The 17426-nt window shown below is 39.9% G+C and overlaps 1 protein-coding gene and 1 long non-coding RNA gene across 2 annotated transcripts in view; both read right to left on the reverse strand.

The window, feature by feature from the left end:
- Positions 1-1377: 1377 nt before the first annotated feature.
- Positions 1378-9236, reverse strand: SHISA3 (shisa family member 3). Its single transcript, XM_074229529.1, has 2 exons — positions 8635-9236; positions 1378-5947 (listed from the first exon to the last, which is right to left on the reverse strand). Exons 1-2 carry the CDS (start codon positions 9140-9142, stop codon positions 5493-5495), a joined length of 963 nt encoding a protein of 320 aa, XP_074085630.1. The 5' UTR covers positions 9143-9236; the 3' UTR covers positions 1378-5492.
- Positions 9237-9677: 441 nt separating this feature from the next.
- LOC141517968 (uncharacterized) overlaps positions 9678-17426 on the reverse strand; it is a 96377-nt gene continuing 88628 nt past the window's right edge. Inside the window, exons 4-6 of the long non-coding RNA XR_012477036.1 lie at positions 12626-12723; positions 11885-12010; positions 9678-10306 (exon numbers count right to left, since the gene is read on the reverse strand). This is a non-coding gene — a long non-coding RNA (uncharacterized LOC141517968). The remainder of the gene's footprint in view (positions 10307-11884; positions 12011-12625; positions 12724-17426) is intronic.

Here is a 17426-nt window from a genome sequence, read left to right on the forward strand (position 1 = left end):
GTATGTTATATTACTCTATAAAAGAATTGCTTTTTTGAAACCTAGGATCCACAAAACATCCCCTTCTTTTAAACTGCTAAACTGAAACATAATGAGAATTGAGTATACTTTCACTCTGCTTTGGAGCTATGTGTCTTACTGGTATGGAAATAAAAGAAAAAGAAAATTGTTTTTATTATTGTTAATTAATATTCCAGTGCCACTCAATATTCTTCAACTTTGCACAAAAATCAACTTTATTCAAAGCATTTCTATCGGCTCTAACTATTAAAAAGCAACTGTAAAATAGAGAATTAGTTCAAGCTAAGTCCATTCGTGTTAGGTGAACTTTTTTTTTGTTTGAGAAATCACACTCATTTAGTTTACCTATTACTTATCTTCATCACAAGAATTAGGAGTCTCTGTGTCCCTTTATGTGTCTTTCTTGATTTCTCTAAGTGGGTTGTACATATACAGGTATCTGTTTCTATCTCTGTCACACAAACACACACATACACAGAGGAACACAAATAATTAGTCTTGACTCTCAGGATTAAAAGGAAACAGTAATAAGTTTTGAAGGTAAAATGAAATTTGGAAAGAAGAATAAGAATTGGAACAGGGTAAAAACACTATGAATTAATTGAGGGTAGGGGATATACTATTAGCAAATAAAGTTGCTTCTTGGTTTTAAAAAAAAGGAAGATGAATTGTAGAAATGTCTTACCTTTCCTTTTTCTAGAAAAAGCCAAACTTATGATTGAGCAAATTTCTGGATTGAGCTAAATGAACATAGTCACAAATGGGAAAATGGAACTTGGTGGGAAGAAAGAACTTTAGACTGTATCAAAGTAAGGGGATAGGTATTTTTTTGACTATATAAAATTTGATCCCTTTCCAATCTATTATGTGTATCACATGAATCACATAGATATGTAATTTTAAACACACATGGAGATTATATTGAAAATTATACCTGAAATATTAGCAAATTTTATTGAACACTTGAAATTAACTTACATTGTTCTTGTCCTGACTACTTTTAAGATATATATTATAGTAAAATTTTGAAATTCTTTCCTCACAATTGTGGTTTACTTCTCTGTGTGCTTTTAGCATTTCTCACCTCATATTTCTCTATTTTAATAACACAAACCACCTCATTTTAATTGAAAGAATATTACATCATCAACTTGAACTATTTAGAAGAGTTACTAATCAAGAGGAGTGGAAAATACTGAATAGAGAATATTTATGAAATTTCATTTTATTACTTTCAATAATATGCAATAACTAGAGCTTCAACAGAATTCTTGTCAGACTAGATAATTAATTGCAATTAGCAGCAGTTATATAATGTGCAGGTAAACAACATAATAACAGTTTATTTTCTTTAGGTTAGGCATATCCCCATAGATTCTTTTTTCTGCTATCAGTACTCGAAGCAAATCCTTTATTCAGATAGTCTGAAAGTGAATTTCAGTTCATCTCGGGTCAACCATCACAAATTCCTGAACAGTGAAGCCCAAATCACTGTGGTTTACACTATGCATATCCGTGTGTGTGTGTGTGTGTGTGTGTGTGTGTGTGTGTGTGTGTGTGTGTGTGTGTGTAGACAGCCACATTCAAGGATGTTTTAGTTGTACTTATTCTATCTCAGGTCATAGGATTATATATTTTTAAAGCTAGAAGGGATCTTGAAGGTAATCTTTTACCACTCTTATTTACTGATTAGGAAATTGAGGTCAAAGAGGTTATCTGATTTACCCAGGTAATAACAAAATTAGCATTTGAACCTGTTCAAAGGTAGATTAACCACTTTTGGATATATCTTAATTGAGTTTAATCTCACCTTCAACCATGGACATTCCTTAATTAAAATGGGAATAATTTCCTACAAACTTTACATTTTTAGGTACACCATCAGTTAAAAAGAAATTCCCCTAACAGAAGAGAAAAAAGTGGGGGAAATTCCCAAGACTAATTCATTTGGAAAATGTAAAAACTTCTTCAACAACAATAATGGTATTACAGTAAAATAGAATATAAGAATCAATTAAATCATTTAGTATGACTCTTGAATGTATTACATGGGCATTTTAATAACCATTTCTATAGCATTTTTTAGGTTTGCAAAGTACTTCACAAATATCTCTTTGTATCTCATTTTATAGATGAGGAAGCTGAGGCAGATAGAAGTTGTGTCTTGCCCCAGGGTATTAGACTGAATTTAAACCTCAGATCTTCCTGAGTTCACATTCTCCATCTGCTATCCTACCTAATTACCTAGCAAATCTACTCAATTATTTTTTCTTAAGCCAATAACAAAGTAAATTTCCCATCCCCAGGTTCACATTGATGGAGCAGTAGACTTTGAGGGTTTAAAGGAAAGCTAGACAGTTATTTAAAATATTTTGTCAATTTGTTGCTGTTGTCTTTTTCAGTTGTACCCTACTCTTAATGACCTTATTTGGGGTTTTCTTCACAAAGATACTGGAATGGTTTGTCATTTCCTTTTCCAGCTCATTTTACAGATGAAGAAACTGAGACAGTGTTAACTTATTTGCCCAGTCACACACAGTTACTAAGTGTGTGGTGCCAGATTTGAACTCAGGAAGATGAGTTTTTCTAACTCTATCTGACGCTATCTGCTTGGCCCCCGGTTGCCCTATTCTGTCAATAACCAAGGATTAACTATGTCTAAAGAGTCAAGGCAATTTCAGATAATTCAATCAAGGAAATCTACTGCTTCTTATTAGCATCATTTGAATTTATCATAACTTTTCCTTCTAATAGGTTGCCTGAAAAGCAGGTCAGTAAAAAAAAGTTTTCCTCCCTGAGAAAATAATTATGTGCCAGTTTTTTTCGAGTGTAAGATTTATTATCTACCAAAATCATTTAATGCAGAGTTCACCTAAAACAATAGTCAAGTGCAATTTAAGGAGATGGAACTACCTTGACTCTTATTCTACTGTTTATAATCAGCAGACTGCAGATGACACAGACTACTGAAAAATACCAGAGGAATGTCCCTATCTGCTTCTTATGTTTTGGGACAATTGCTAGAAATGCTTTAAATGTTATTGAATCCTATTGTTCTTTTTTCTGAAAGAATAACATTCCTGTACATCACCATAACATGATGGGCAGAGACAGAGAAGACATTGCTTATTTTACAAACTTTCTATTTTATGTCACCATATTTCTATATTTTGCATCACTCTAACATCTAAAAACATAAAAACAAACCCATGGCATAGAGGGGTACTTTATTATAGGCTTATACAATATACTGGACTAAGAAATGTTAACTTTGTTAATGCAAAATCTTGATGAAATTCTGGAATTTTCATTATAAATGGCGTGGAGAAAGGGGACATTAGAGTATCTACTCCTTAAGAACTGGATAGATGGTTTCCCCTTTCAGGGTCTTTGTTTATTCATCTATAAAATGAAGAGACTGGTTTACATATACCGGAAGGTCCCTTTTCTCAGTAGGTCTAATAATAAATTCTAACAATTATTACATATTTTTATGGATGTATATTATGCAACTTATTGTTCTGGAATGCTTTGCAGTGTTATTTACAGGAAACTTCTTATTCTTGAAGCCATCTTTATGTTTCCATTAATAGTACTGAAGAGTGTGACAATGTTGGAAGTTAATGACCATTCTAAAGTGGAAATGACACTTAGAAAAACTTTCAAGGATGAGATTTTAAAGATTTATAATAAATTAACTTCAGAAATCCTATTAAATTCTTGTCATCAATAGATTTGTTTTAAACAGAATTCCCATGAATGTATTACAGAAATAAAAAGAGAAGGCATACAATTTAAACCAATAAGTCTTTTTTTAAAAAAGGTTTCAATTATTAATAGACAATAAGATCAACTTGTTAGAATGTACCTTTGACAATGCTAAAGTTGTATTTTGATTGCTGTGAATCTGTTAACTATTTTCTGTTTCACAGATCAAGGCTTTAAGCCACAGCAAATGTGTATACTTTTAGTCTGGGGAGATACCAGGATTTAGATCAGTCAACAGGTAAACTGGTTTCCTGAGAAAATACATTTTTTATATCCACTTGTATCCTCCCCAGTATGTACTGGAAAAACTTCAACATATATATTTCACTGGTAGTGAAGTAGTTGCTGTAGGCAAAAGATTCCATATATGAAAATAATGACAGCCTGTATCAATAATACAAGCTATTATCACTAGTCCAAGTTTCAACTATACATTTTAAAATATATTGAGGACACATATAAACCAAGTTGCTCTTAGATGATCATAAGGGTCTATGTCTGAATAATGACTGGCATTAGAGAAAGGAAGATATGATAATACATACATTTTGCTAACTTCATCTTTTTTTAGGTGCATAGTGCCTGCCTGACATATAGCAAGTGCTGAATATATGCTTATTATCTGTATACCTTTTATGATCAGATGTAAGAAATTCCATTCTAAGGCAAATTAAATTCAATTTTAGATATCACTAAATTTTTTTAATTTAGTAACAGTTTCTTATAATGAGTTATCAAGTGGATTACATAGGTCTCCTATAAAATGAAGTGCTTTGATTAAAAACTAAAAAGTTTTCACAAAAACAAATCAAAAAGTTTACTGCATCTCACAACAGTATGTGTACAAAAATATTCTGATCTTAGCTCAAAGACAGCTTGTTCTTAACTATCTGGCACAGATTAACAATAATGAGAATTTTAACTGCAACTTTTATTAACATAAAAATTCAGTGTGATTACTAAATAATTAGTACGGTCAACGTGTAAATACATTAAATTACAAATATCTTCACATTTTTACATAATTAATTTTACAAATAAAACTTTTAAGATTCAGGTGTCCAACTTTTATTTATATTCTAAGTGTCACTGAACAAAAGTTCACAATAAATATTCCCTGGGGGAAATTTTAGTTAGGATTTACCTAACAATGAAAGTTACTTATTAAATTTTTATATAGTCTTGTTTTCTGAAAAGTATGTATTTTGAATTGTTATTATTAATACAATAATTATTTCAACATATTTAAATACTGTCCATGGTCCTCTGGGTTCCCCTAGTTTATTAAAAAAGTGATTAGGGTTTTTTAATGAATTTCTGATAACTATAATCAGGTACTTCCTTTGTTCGTTATTAATTGAATTAACCATTCAAGGCTTAAAAGAGTAACTTCTAATGTCTTCTGTACAAATAATGTTTTGAGTTGACTGGTGAATTGCTTTCAACAGAATACTGGTATAAACTTCTATTTGCTGCAATTATGAGTCAAGATATCAAATTAAAAAGTAATAGTCACCTTTTTTAAAAAGGGCAGAAAAAAGGTAATTTTACCTAGAACATCCATTTTGTATAATCCAAATGAGAGAACATATTAATTCTAGAAGAGAAATATTTTTCAATGATGACCTTGTTCTGATACCCCAGAACATCATCTAACTGTCAGACACACTCCACTTGTCCTTCACTCTGCTGCATTATTCATATCAACTTGGGCTGAAGTCTGAGCAGTTTTTCCCAGGAAGCGCTGGCTCCTGCTGGAGAGGATAAGCAAAATATTGTGGTGACACCAGAAATCCAGATGGTTGGGTCAGGTGGATTGAATGACCTGTCTGTAAACAACCTGATGTGTAAGGTGGGGGAGGAGAGGGCACCAGACAACCAGACTCTGCTCTGGCAAAAGAAAATCTTCGAATGGAGCCTCCATTAGAACTTGAACTGGTTGCAGTGCTAGACTGCCTTGAGGGTGTCCTGAGGTTAGTAGAGGTCAGGATCATGGGGAGGGTCTCGTTCTGGTAACTTCTCAGTGAAAAACGAATGGGCTGCTGGGATGTTTGCTTAGGTCTTAAGCAGGTGCAACAGTAAATAGCCACTAAGGAACCCAGGATAATGAAGGCAATGAAGATGGAACCAACGATCAGGAATGGCACATAGACAGGTTCTAAAAGAAAAAAAGGAAGACACCCTTGTTAAAGACTTCCTAAGCCTTCCAGTACTGCTTTAAAATATCATGTACTGACTGCTTATTAACTTGAGTTCAAGATATGGGAGAACTAAAATTCTTGCAACTCCATCTCTCAAAGCTTTTTTATTACAACCTCTGATCAACATTGGTGACCATAGAGACAGGGTCACTCATTTGAGAAAAACCAAGCTGAGATTTTAATTTGTTAAACACAGCTTTACATTACCCTCATTTGGAAATCATTGTGGCTGAAAAATCCCTTGCCCTCATTAAAACAATGGGGGTAGGGAAAGCAGAATTTATTATGGCTTGATTTGATTATGTTAAAAATTCAAAATGTTATTGAGACCAGTTTCTTATCTTAGAAATTTCTCTCCCATCCCAGAAGTACCAACTCACAGCTGAAAGTCTGGGACCTGTTTGATGTGAATCCAGAAGTTATTTTAAGAAACTCCAGAAACCCATATTAAAATCCACTGCACTCTCATGTTTCTAATCCTCTTCATGACTTAGTCGTGTCTTTTCTACAGCTTGTTATCAACAAGTCTCTGGTAGCCTAGGGAATTCTTAAATGTTGATTTCAAGGCATCTAGGCCCGTAAACTTCATCCTTACCAAATCCCCTAAGAGCTCAGGCTGGACCAAAGACTGACTATGCTCCTCCTGCAATTCTTGCTGTCTTCAGCCCTAATTTTCTGCACGATAACCTTTTTCATAAACAAGACTAAATCTTTATTTGTACCCACCCCGTGCAACTGTGTGTGAGATATATTCGCCTCATGTACTGTCAGTCTACTCGGCAAAGTAAATCCCTCAAATTGGCCAAGCTTTCACCTATAAAAGCTACATTTAAGAAAAGTTTATAAACAGCAAGACAGTCAGAAGGGATGTGAGGAGAAAACTATGGGGCTGTTTGATTGACAGGTGGGTAGATTCCTGTCCTTGCCTCTGTTTATTGCAGAAAAACATAAGGGAAGAATGGAGGGAAGAAAGACTAGATGAGACAGAGAGACAGAGAAAAGAAGGGAAGGGAAATGTGAAGAGAAGAGACATAGGAGAGGGAGGAGTAGAAGGAAAGGGAAGGGACAGAATCAGAGGGGGGAGAGAGACAGACAAAGAGACAGAGAGACAGAGAAACAGAGACAGACAGAGAAACCTGGGCTACTGGGGCGAGAATGCTGTGATCTGAGATTGGAAGCATAAATGATTTAAGCACCTTGAACCCAAGAAACCCAGATTCTCAAAGGAGGAAGGAGGGTTGGGAGAGATCTGCGCCCTCTCTAGTTCTGTAACAACAACATGCATGTAGTCTTTTAAAGTTTGCAGATTGATCTCCATATAAGCAAATCGCTTCGTTAATTAACGGACCTGTTCTTGAGGTGTGAGGCAATCTTCACAAAAATTACTCCCCAAATCCCCCTCCTAATATCTGAGTGACCCCAAACACAAGGAGAAGCTCTTCTTCCCTTCCCTTTCCAAGAGCGGTCCTTCTCAAGTGGTGAGTGAGGACCTGTTCGCTTCATTTTCTCGCCCTCAGCCCTGGGAGATGCCATCTGGATTGCTTCACCTGTTTCGTCCAAATCTCCACCACCACAGGGCTCCCGGGCCTCACTGTCTTCTCTAGTTTCGGTGACCTTTAAACCGCTGCCTAAGAGTGTTTCCTCCAGGGTAAGACTCAGGTGAAAAAAAATCCCAACAAAACTTTCTTCCTCGAGGATAAGGTTCCTCGGTCGGGGCTGTGATTTATTCAAGTCTGAAGTTAGCGGAAACTCGACCCGTGTTTTCTGATGCGAGAATAAAGGGGAGGAGGGCTGCCTACTGGGGCTTTTAAAGTCGCCACGCCGGTGGCGGTGATTTGCACTGTTTTCAGTTTGGTTGTGGGGGAGGGAAAGGGTAATTTGATGCAAAGAGAGGAAAGGGATGGGGGAGGGGCGCGGGAAAGGTTTGAAAGAAAAAGTGATCGGGCTTGGACTTGGGTGCCGGGCTGTTGATTAACTGGCGTCGGGAGTAAAGTTTCACACTCCATCACCACACTCACTAACGTCTTCCAGCTCTGGGGAGACCCGAACTCTTTCCCCTTTCCGTAACCTCCCCCCCGCCTCACTAGTGTGCGTGGAGAACTCGGAGAATTCACGCACATTCCGTCAAGCCTGCGATATCTCACGTCCACTTGGCCAAAGTCTACCAGCCCTCGACCCCTACGTCTAGGCCACTATTAAGCTTTGTGGACGTGCCTGGCTCAGGGAAATCAGCTAAAGCTGGCCTCGGTCCGCCTTCCTTAGGCCAACTCGGCCCTGCACCCATATACTGGGTGGCGCGCCTCCTCTGCCCTCCAGGGCAAAGTGGCATGCGTAGGGGCCTAATTGGGCACCCACATGTGCCCGTTCAGGCTAGCCCAGTTTTCGTCCCGCCAAGGACCGGCCCGGGGATGCGAGGGGAGCCCGAGGGGGACCAGGAAAGGACTCCTCCTTCCTCTCCCTCGGGCCCCCGGTTGCCAGCGCCCAATCTTGGGAGGGGGCAGTATTCTGACCAGGGGGAAGGAGCGGGCCATGCCCGCGCGGGCGCACCGACGCTAGCGCGCACAGACATCCAACAGCAAGGCGCCGGCCCGGAGGACAAGATGGGGGGCGGGGGGCCGCGGCTGCCCGGGGCCCGGACACTTACGCGCCGTGATGCCCGGGTGCTCCAGCTCCCCGCGGTCGTTGGTGCAAGCCCCTTGCTCCAGCCTGGCGTCGGCGGCGGCGCAGCAGTAGCGCAGGGCGCAGGAGCCGCAGCAGATGGTGGCGTCCAGCGTGTCGAAGTCCTCCGGGCACTGGAAACCCTCGTGGTAGTTCCCGTGCGCGTCCACCCAGCCGTGGCAGTACTCCCCGTCCTGCTGCGCCCCGGCGGGGGCCCAGCGCAGCCAGCCCAGGAGCAGGCAGAGCCCCAGCAGCGCCCCCATCGCCTTTCCTACGGATCTGAGGGAAAGGAGAGGGTGGGCTGGAGAGGGGCAGGGGCAGGACCTGCGCCCGCCTTCCTTAGGCCGTAAGTTGGGAAGCTGGGGGCGCGCCGACGCCCGGCCCCCCGGGCTTGCCCCAGCCGCGGACACGTCCCGGGCTGAGCTCAGCAGGAGCCGGGCCGGCGGCCGCGGCGGCTCTCTGGTGCCCGCAGTCCCGAGGTCAGCATGGTGCATCGGGCAGAATGGAGCTGTCCGGCCCGGCTCAGGGAGGGCTCTGGGACTGGAGCGCTCGGCTGCGGGAGGCCGCCTAGTACGGGATCCACCGGATAACGGGATGCGCTGGAAGGGGCAAGGGGCGACCGCTAGCCTGGCGGCCGGTGCCGCCGCCGCCGCCGCTGCTGCCGCTGCGCTGACCCGGGCTCCCGGGGCTGCTGCCGGCTGTGCCGCTGCTGCTGCCGCCCAGACTCCTCGCCCGGCTCATAGTTCTCTGGGCCTGGGGGGCGCGTCTAACACCCTGTCACCACCACTCCTCCCTCCTTCCCTCCCCTCTCCTCACAGGAAGAATCACACCGAGAGGTGGCAACTTGCCGGTGGAGGTCTTCCCGCACCTTGAGGAACCGCGCCGAGTAGCCTGAGGGACCTGAGCCCCGCCGGGGGCGCAGAGGCGTCCCACGGGTGGCTGCGCTCCCCCCGAGGGCTCATCCCCACCGCGCGGGGCCGGGGCAGAGTACAAACAGCTTCTCCGGACTGCTGACAGCTTTCCCGGGAAGGAGTCTTTTAAAAGGAAAGAAGGGGGAGGGGGAGTGCGATGGCCTGAAAGGGCGCGGGGGGAGGGGAGTGGGGAGTATAAAAAAAAATCTGCTGTCCCGGGTCACAGTGAAGGAGCAAATCACTCCCTGTGCTGCTGCTGCTCCTGGGTGATCCCATCAGCCCTCAATCTTCCCTTCACCCTCTTCCTCTACCGAGGTGCCCATTCTCCTCTCACTTTCCCCATTGTCACTGGAATAAAAGAGGCAGCCAGAAGTTCCAGGGCACCAGGAACTAGCCCCTCTAGGGATTCCCGACCAAGTCTCCGAGAGGAGAAGACTTCTGGGGGAAGTGCCCCCCGAGTGAGGAAGGAGATGCCCTCTGCATCTGAAGCTCCCCTTGGCCTCCGAGGATTCGGAGCTGTTTGCCTTGTCCTTTCCTATGGTAATTATTTGTTAGGGCTGCCCAAGTCTATGGAGCCTGCTGAGGGTGGCCTGTTCCAGACATCTGAACTTGTCACAGTGACTTATTTCTTTCTAAACTGTTCTCAACCTTGTTCTTTCCCTTGACTGGCTCACCTGCGGACTGGAGCCCGGATCTAAAGGACCCGCCACATGTTCCTCCTCAGTTTCTCCAAAGTAGAGGGGAAGGCTGAAAAAAAAAAAGTCCAAGCTCACGACTGTTGTTGGATCGCGGCTGGATGAATAATCACCAGTAACCTAGACGGGCCAAGAGCTGCCTGCAAAGCCTCAGAGGCCACGGCTTCTTCATTCACGCTTGGGGAAAAAAATAATAATAATAAAAGGAACAAAATTAATGATAATTGAGCAGGTTTGAACTTCTGTTCAGGCAAAGGAACACATTTATTTAAAGGATGTGTCCCCTGTGTACTATCTGAAGGGTACTGCTGCCTTCATGTTTCTAAGAGCTTTATGGAAGTACTGTTATATGAAACCGGGGCTAAACTCTCGAAATTTATTTTTACTGCATCTTAAACTTCCTCTCATCATTTATTGCTGTGTATGAATATGTAGAGCATATTTCGGCCTGACTATTTGTCAGTTCCCCTAATTAGATGCTTGGCAGGTTGAACCAAGTGGGTTGTATATATGATCATAAAATACTAAGTTCAAAAGTAACAGAACTTTTGCTCCCCGGGTGATTCTGCTATGATACTCTTTATTGTTTTGGTTTTCTTTGTTACATAAGCTCTAAAAGCAAAAAAGAGAAAAAAGGCAATTTTCTTCAAACTGACTCATTAAGATTTGATCAATTGCACCCAAATTTAAAGTGCATTTTGGATTCTGAATTCTGGGCTTTTGAGAATTTGTTAATCCAATATTTTACATTTTAGAGAGGAATAACATTTTTTAACTTTCTGAGTAGTTATTTATTTAGTAGTATTTATTTATTTATAAGTGGTAGTATTTATTTGAGCTAGTGTGTTAGGTAAAACAATATAAAGGTAGGGATTTTGTGGATGAAACAAATAAAGCTATATTTTCCCCTGAATGTTGTAGTTTTGTTCTTTTGTCTATAATGACCTAATTTAAACTTCTGAATGTTTTGTACTTTATAGTTTGTAGTTTGACTAGTTTGTAGTTTTCTGTATTTTTTCTTAGTGAATAGTAGAGGCAACTTTCTTTTTGAATATAAAAGGGGTTTTTTAACTGTTAGGGTAGATTTTTGAGGGTTATATTTTGGAATATACCAACTGTCAAGTAGTTTCTATGTAACATAAAGATTAGGGGAAGTTCTTTAGGAAGTATAGTAAAAATAAAAAGAATCAGAGTGTTTGTGGAAAAAAAAAGCATAGAATATCACATTCCTGTTAACTACTAACAACCTTCCTGGAATTGTACTTTATAAAATTATTGATAATATTTGGAGAAATAGCCTTGTTTCTTTCATATTTATTAACTGACCTAAAACATCAGCAGAAGTATATATTCTCTTTTAGATTTTATTGGAATTTTTTAGACTCTTAGCCGAAAGTTCTTGGACTTGTTTTGTTATCGTTCCCCATTGTCTACTTTTCTCTACTAGATAATTTTTAAATCCTCAGCATTAGATTTGTATGATACCAAGAGTAGCAATTTCTTGATGGTTCCTTTTATTTTCAGAGAAGTCTTATAAGAAACTTTAGGGGTACACTTCAATTCTTTTCCCCTTATGCACATTTGTGTTTTATTGACATAGTAACACAAAAGATTATGAAATCTTCCTTACCAAAGAAAACCCACTTGGTATGAGAAGTAGTGGGGAGAGGTTTGAGGGCTACATCTCACATCTTCACAGTTACCATCATTCTTGCTTCAAGTGAAGTCAAAGCTGGGACTCCAGTCCCATAGTGTCCTAAAGGTAAGAAAGTAATGAAGAAACCAATAAATATTTAAATATGAAGCTTTTGCTAGCCATGTTCAGACACAGTGCTGAACACTATGGGGTGGGGGTGGGGTCAGGGGAGAGTAAAAAACAGTCTCTGCCTTCAAGGAACTCATATTCTAGTTGGGAAGATGATATGAAAATAATGTATTATGAAAGAGTAGAGAGAAAGAAATCTCAGAAGGGAATGCACTTGTAGCTGGGGGGGGGGGGGGGGGACTAGGAATGACCTCCTGCAGAAAAGAAAATTTGAGCTGTCTCAAATCAGAGAAACTAAGATGAAACTTTAGGGAAGAAACATATTCCAGCACTGGGAACTTCAAGGTCATGACAATGATAGATAGAATATCCTATTTGAGGAACAGCAAATAGGTCAGAGTGATTGCCTCATGATGATAATGTTTGCCCTTTGTTCTCAAAGAAGGCCATGACATCAAGCTGGGTGATGCCATGACAAGTATATGAACTGGATTTGAGTGAGGGGGAGCTGTGCTAAGTCACCAGCCTAACTTTCTGTGGCCAGATACGGATCAAGATGACTAGAGATGGCCCTGGATGAAAAGCAATCAGTATTAAATGACTTACCCAAGGTCACACAGCTAATAAGTGTCCAGCATCTGAGGCTAGGATTTGAACTTGGTTCCTCCTGACCACAGGGTTGATGCTTTAGCTATTGCATCATACTATGAGTAGAGGAGAAAAAAATTTAAGATAAAAAATATAGGGACAGGTAATAAAGAACTCTAATTGCCAGAGGGCTTCATATTTCATACTAGTATTAATATGAAGTCACAAAAGTTTAGTGACTGTAGTGAGGGGTAAAAGGGGGGATGGATGACATAATCAGATCCAAGATTTAGAAAAATCATTTTGGCATTTGAGTGGAAGTTAGATCAGACTTAGGGAACATTTGAGTTCAGGAGACAATTAGAAAGTTATTCTATTGACCCTTTAGGATTTAGCCCTTTATACAGCCCAGGACATAATCTGGTCAGATTTCTTGATCTCCCAGGTTGGGCATTTTGAGAGTTCCTCAAGGGTACAAGACTCACATGTTTATCTTTGTATCATTGTCCATAACATAATATTTGGCATATAGTAGGCTAGTTCAAATAACTTAACTTGTCAGAAGGTTCTTAGAAAGTTTTGAGCCTCAGTGACCTAGATATAGGTTTTGCCTGGATTATCAAGACTGCAGGTTGCCTTCTTGCTTGTTTTCTAATTTTCTCCCACCTCCACCAACACATCCATCCCCCAACAATCTTCTTTAAAATTGAACACTTCATCTAGCCACTTGATAGTAAAACTGTTGTTTAGGTCCAAAATAAATTAGTCACGTCCTTAATTAACATTCCAATGGAATCTTTTCCCTAAAATCAAACATTATTTCTTGGCCTAAGCCTGTGATTTCCCTAATGTAGGGAAGGGACAGGGCAGTGGAAAGTGAGTTGAACTTAGAGTTACCCAAGATGTGAGTTCAGATTCCAGCTTTGCCACTTTCTATATCTAGATATCCTTGGACAAGTTTTCTAACTTCTCTGGCTCTCAGGTTCCTCATCTGTAATATAAGGGGTGACAGATTGGATAACCTCTAAGGTCTCTTCCAGACTTAAATTTTAAGAACCTATGATTCCATGAACTCCTTCCACCAACACAGTTCCTCAACACACCTGTAATTGATTGCCTTAAAGAATTACCTGAGGTTGGAAAAAAAAAAAAGAATTACCTGAGGCAAGGAGAGATTAAACAATTTGCCCTTGGTTGCACAGCTAATTAAACATCCTAGGCTAGGATTAAATTTATGCTCCTGATTCCAAGGACAACCAATGCATCCAGAGTCTGACATATCTGCCCCCATTCTGTTATTCCAAGCCTTAAAACATATGAATTGTCCAGATTAAATTTCACCCAGATTTGGTTAACTATGAAAATAATGCAAAGTAACCAAATCCCTTTTCTCAGATCATACAGCATAGATCAAGAAGAAATGAATATTCGGGGCTAGAGTTGGAAATAGGAGACCTAAATTTGAATCCCAGATCAAACATGTCTCAGTTAGTTGCTGAACATTTCTGAACCTGTTTACCCATCTATAAATTAGAAATCATACTTGTACTACCTAATTCCCAGTGGATATTGAGCAGAGTGTTGAGGAAATGGTTATTTACCAAAATAGTCATATGTATGCTGTACTTTGTTGTTTCAAAACTACAGAAACATCCACTTCAGTGGTTTTGACACAGAAAATTTAAAAAAATATGCCACTTTCTCTGTGCTTTTTTGGTAGCAAAAAAAAAAAAAAACGAAAGCTTTTTCCTTCCATGATTTAACATCAGAACTGCTGCTCTCTGTATGTGTTTTGGCACTGTTAATACTGTTATCTGGGACTTAAAACTCATTAAAGAGAATTTTGTACAAAAACAAAAAAAATGTCTACATTGACCTCTTGCTCTTTTATAAGCTCAAGTAGCCTGGAAAATTCTTTCTAACTATAATATTTAACTCAAATGTGCCCTACCATATACATTTGATTTTAATGGCACTTCCAGGTTTACCCACAGGGTTTTTTTTTAAAAAGCAATATTTTCTTCACCTATAAAACAAATAATAATAGCTATCAGTTCTATGACTAATATTTCTAATGTGCTTTGATGTTAGTCTCATTATAACTTGGTGACTCAGGTGCCATTGGTATGATTATCCCTAGTCTATAGATTAGGAAACTGAGACTCACAGAAGTTTCAAAAATAGAAGCTAAATGATCAGTATAGTGGAGGTTTCTTTTAGGTTGAGCTCCATGGACATTGAAGCCACCTACAATTTTCAAATTCTGTGATTCTGTGATTCTGTGATTTGCCCATGTTAACAAGCAATGGAGACAGGATTTGAAGTCAAGTACATCTGACTCCAAATCCACTGCTCTAGTTTCTATAGAATTGATTTGACAAACAACACAATCATAGGAAATCACCTCTGAGAATCATGGGAAATGGAAGATAATTTCTTCAGCCTGAACTCAAAAATAACCCATTCTGGACAATAGGAAATTGTTCCAAAAGTGAGAACCATTGACTCCAAACCAGCTTCTCTAATCAGGAAGCATTCCTAATGTTCCTGACATAGGTAACTTTGCCACCCCCCCCCAGATTATATCACATAAGAGTCTGGAGAGTAAGGAGATCATTGATCACCAGGAGTTCAATGTGTGTTCCCCTGAGAATACACACAAACACTCATCCAGCATTTAAGGTACCTTCTCCATTCCCTCTCACTCCATAAGGACACCCTCAGTTCTCTATGTGTATGAAAATAACCAAGAATAATGGGGGCATTAGCAGTTTGAATAAAAAATATTCAACTATATAATCCCTTTATCTGATCCAAAAGAACATGGTGAACAGACCAAGGAAGTATTAATCATGGGGTACACACTGATTACATACTCCAGTATCTTTGCCAAGAAATCCCCCCAAAACCCAAATGGGGTCAAATAGGAGTGAAAAATGACTCAACAATAACAACAAAACAAATTGAATGGCACCAAAGAAGGCTTTTTGCAAACACTATAGATATTCTCCCCCCAGTTATATCCTCATTTCGTTGCTTCTAGTCTATAATTCTCTCTACTACAATCTTCCCATTGCTTTTCACTTTGTTTCCACTCTGGACCTCATCTTTCTCTGTTTAGACTTTGGACTATCTGTTTTATTCTCCTTTTTTTTTTTTGCTTCTCTCACTCAGGCACCCTTAATCAAAGATCACACAATCAAGATGGAAAAAAATGAATACACACAAAAGAAATACAGCTCATTCAATGTCTGTCTTACCACTACTTTCTATTACTACAACATTGAAGTCCTTAAAGGTACACATCACAAACCCAGAACCAGTCTTAGCTTTTGGAGGATCTGAGACAAATCCCTCATTGTTCTACAGATGGGATGAGCAGAATTATAACTAGAAATATTTGCACTAGGGGCAAGTTCTTTAAACACTTCTGAGATGGATCAGGTCATAGGGGAATGATAGCAGAAAGCAGGAGGAAATTCAAAATCTGATAGAAATATTTTTGCCCTGAACTCAAGTGTTCTGTGGCAATGACTATACAGATAGTGTCCTCCAAATTTCAGGACCCTAAATAAATCCAATTGTCCCCACCAACTCTGATTATATCCCTGGGAATCAAGTTTAGACAAAAAGAAAACACATAAAAGTGCACCATTTCCTCTATGAGCTAAACTGAAAGGAAAAAGAAGTCACAGGATGATAACACAGCACATTGAAGTGATGAACTTCCCACTTGTTTTGTTCTGATGAAAAGGGTTGGAGGAAGTAAACTAAGTAAATCATCTATAAATTTAAAAAAAAATCCTTAGATTTTTTTTCTGGCACCACCTGGTGGTCCTTTTCTGGCCCCCTCGTCTCCCATATACTCTTCCTGAGTCATTGCCCAAAGTTTACATGGGGTGATGAGCCTAATTCAATATACTATGAGCCAACTGCAGCTGCAACTAGACTTCTTATGGGTTCTTTGTTTCCCTGTTTATAGAAACAAGGCATTCTAGGGCTAGAAAGCATCTCAGGGATCAACCAATTCTTACTCAAAGCATGATGTCCCTTTAACATCTCTGATGTTACAACATCCCTGACAACTACTTGTCCTCCAGTCTCTTGATAAAGACCTCCATCAGCATGGAAGTCACAACTCTAAGCCAATTCTACTTTTGAATGTCTCTAAATTATTGGGAAAATTTTCTTTGTACCTAGAGAAATCTGCCTCCTCATAACTTTGACCCAGGGTAGCTCAGTGGATAGAGCACTGGTACTGGAGTCAGGAGGACCTGAGTTCAAATGTGATCTAAGACTCCTAATAATTGCCTAGCTAGTGACCTTGGGTAAGTCACTTAACCTCATTCTTACCAAAAAAACCAACAATAAGATAACTTTGACCCATTGGCCTTTATCCTGGGGTCAAGTAAAACAAAGCTAACACCGCTTTCATGTGTCAGTCCTTCAAGTACTTGAAGACAGTGATCATGTCTCCCCTAAGTTTTTTCTTCTTCAGGCTAATCATCCACAGTTCCTTCAAGCAATCATCAGAAGGCCTGGTTCCTAGTCTCCTCAAATGTTCTTGTTACTCTCCTTTGATCAGGCTTCAGCTTATCAATGTCCCTTTCAGCAAAAGTGCCAGAATCCCATAAGGCTTCGACATAATAAATGCCAAGTCTAGCCCCAAATACAAGTAAGTGTTTTAAACATTTTCCAATAATCTAATATAGTGATGAAGAAATAGAAATTAAATTAATTTGTTTCTTCATATAGTTGAAACAAATTAATTTGTCCTTGATAAATTCAGAGATTCCCCATAACATTAGTCCTTCAGATG

Source organism: Macrotis lagotis, chromosome 3 (genome assembly GCF_037893015.1).
Source record: "Macrotis lagotis isolate mMagLag1 chromosome 3, bilby.v1.9.chrom.fasta, whole genome shotgun sequence".
In the NCBI taxonomy this organism is placed as follows: Eukaryota; Metazoa; Chordata; class Mammalia; order Peramelemorphia; family Peramelidae; genus Macrotis; species Macrotis lagotis.

Coding starts and splice junctions, on each gene's coding strand:
- SHISA3 (XM_074229529.1), bottom strand. CDS start 9,142: ATGCACCATGCTGACCTCGGGACTGCGGGCACCAGAGAGCCGCCGCGG. Junction 5,948..8,634: donor GCACCCGGGCATCACGGCGC/GTAAGTGTCCGG, acceptor TTTTTCTTTTAG/AACCTGTCTATGTGCCATTC.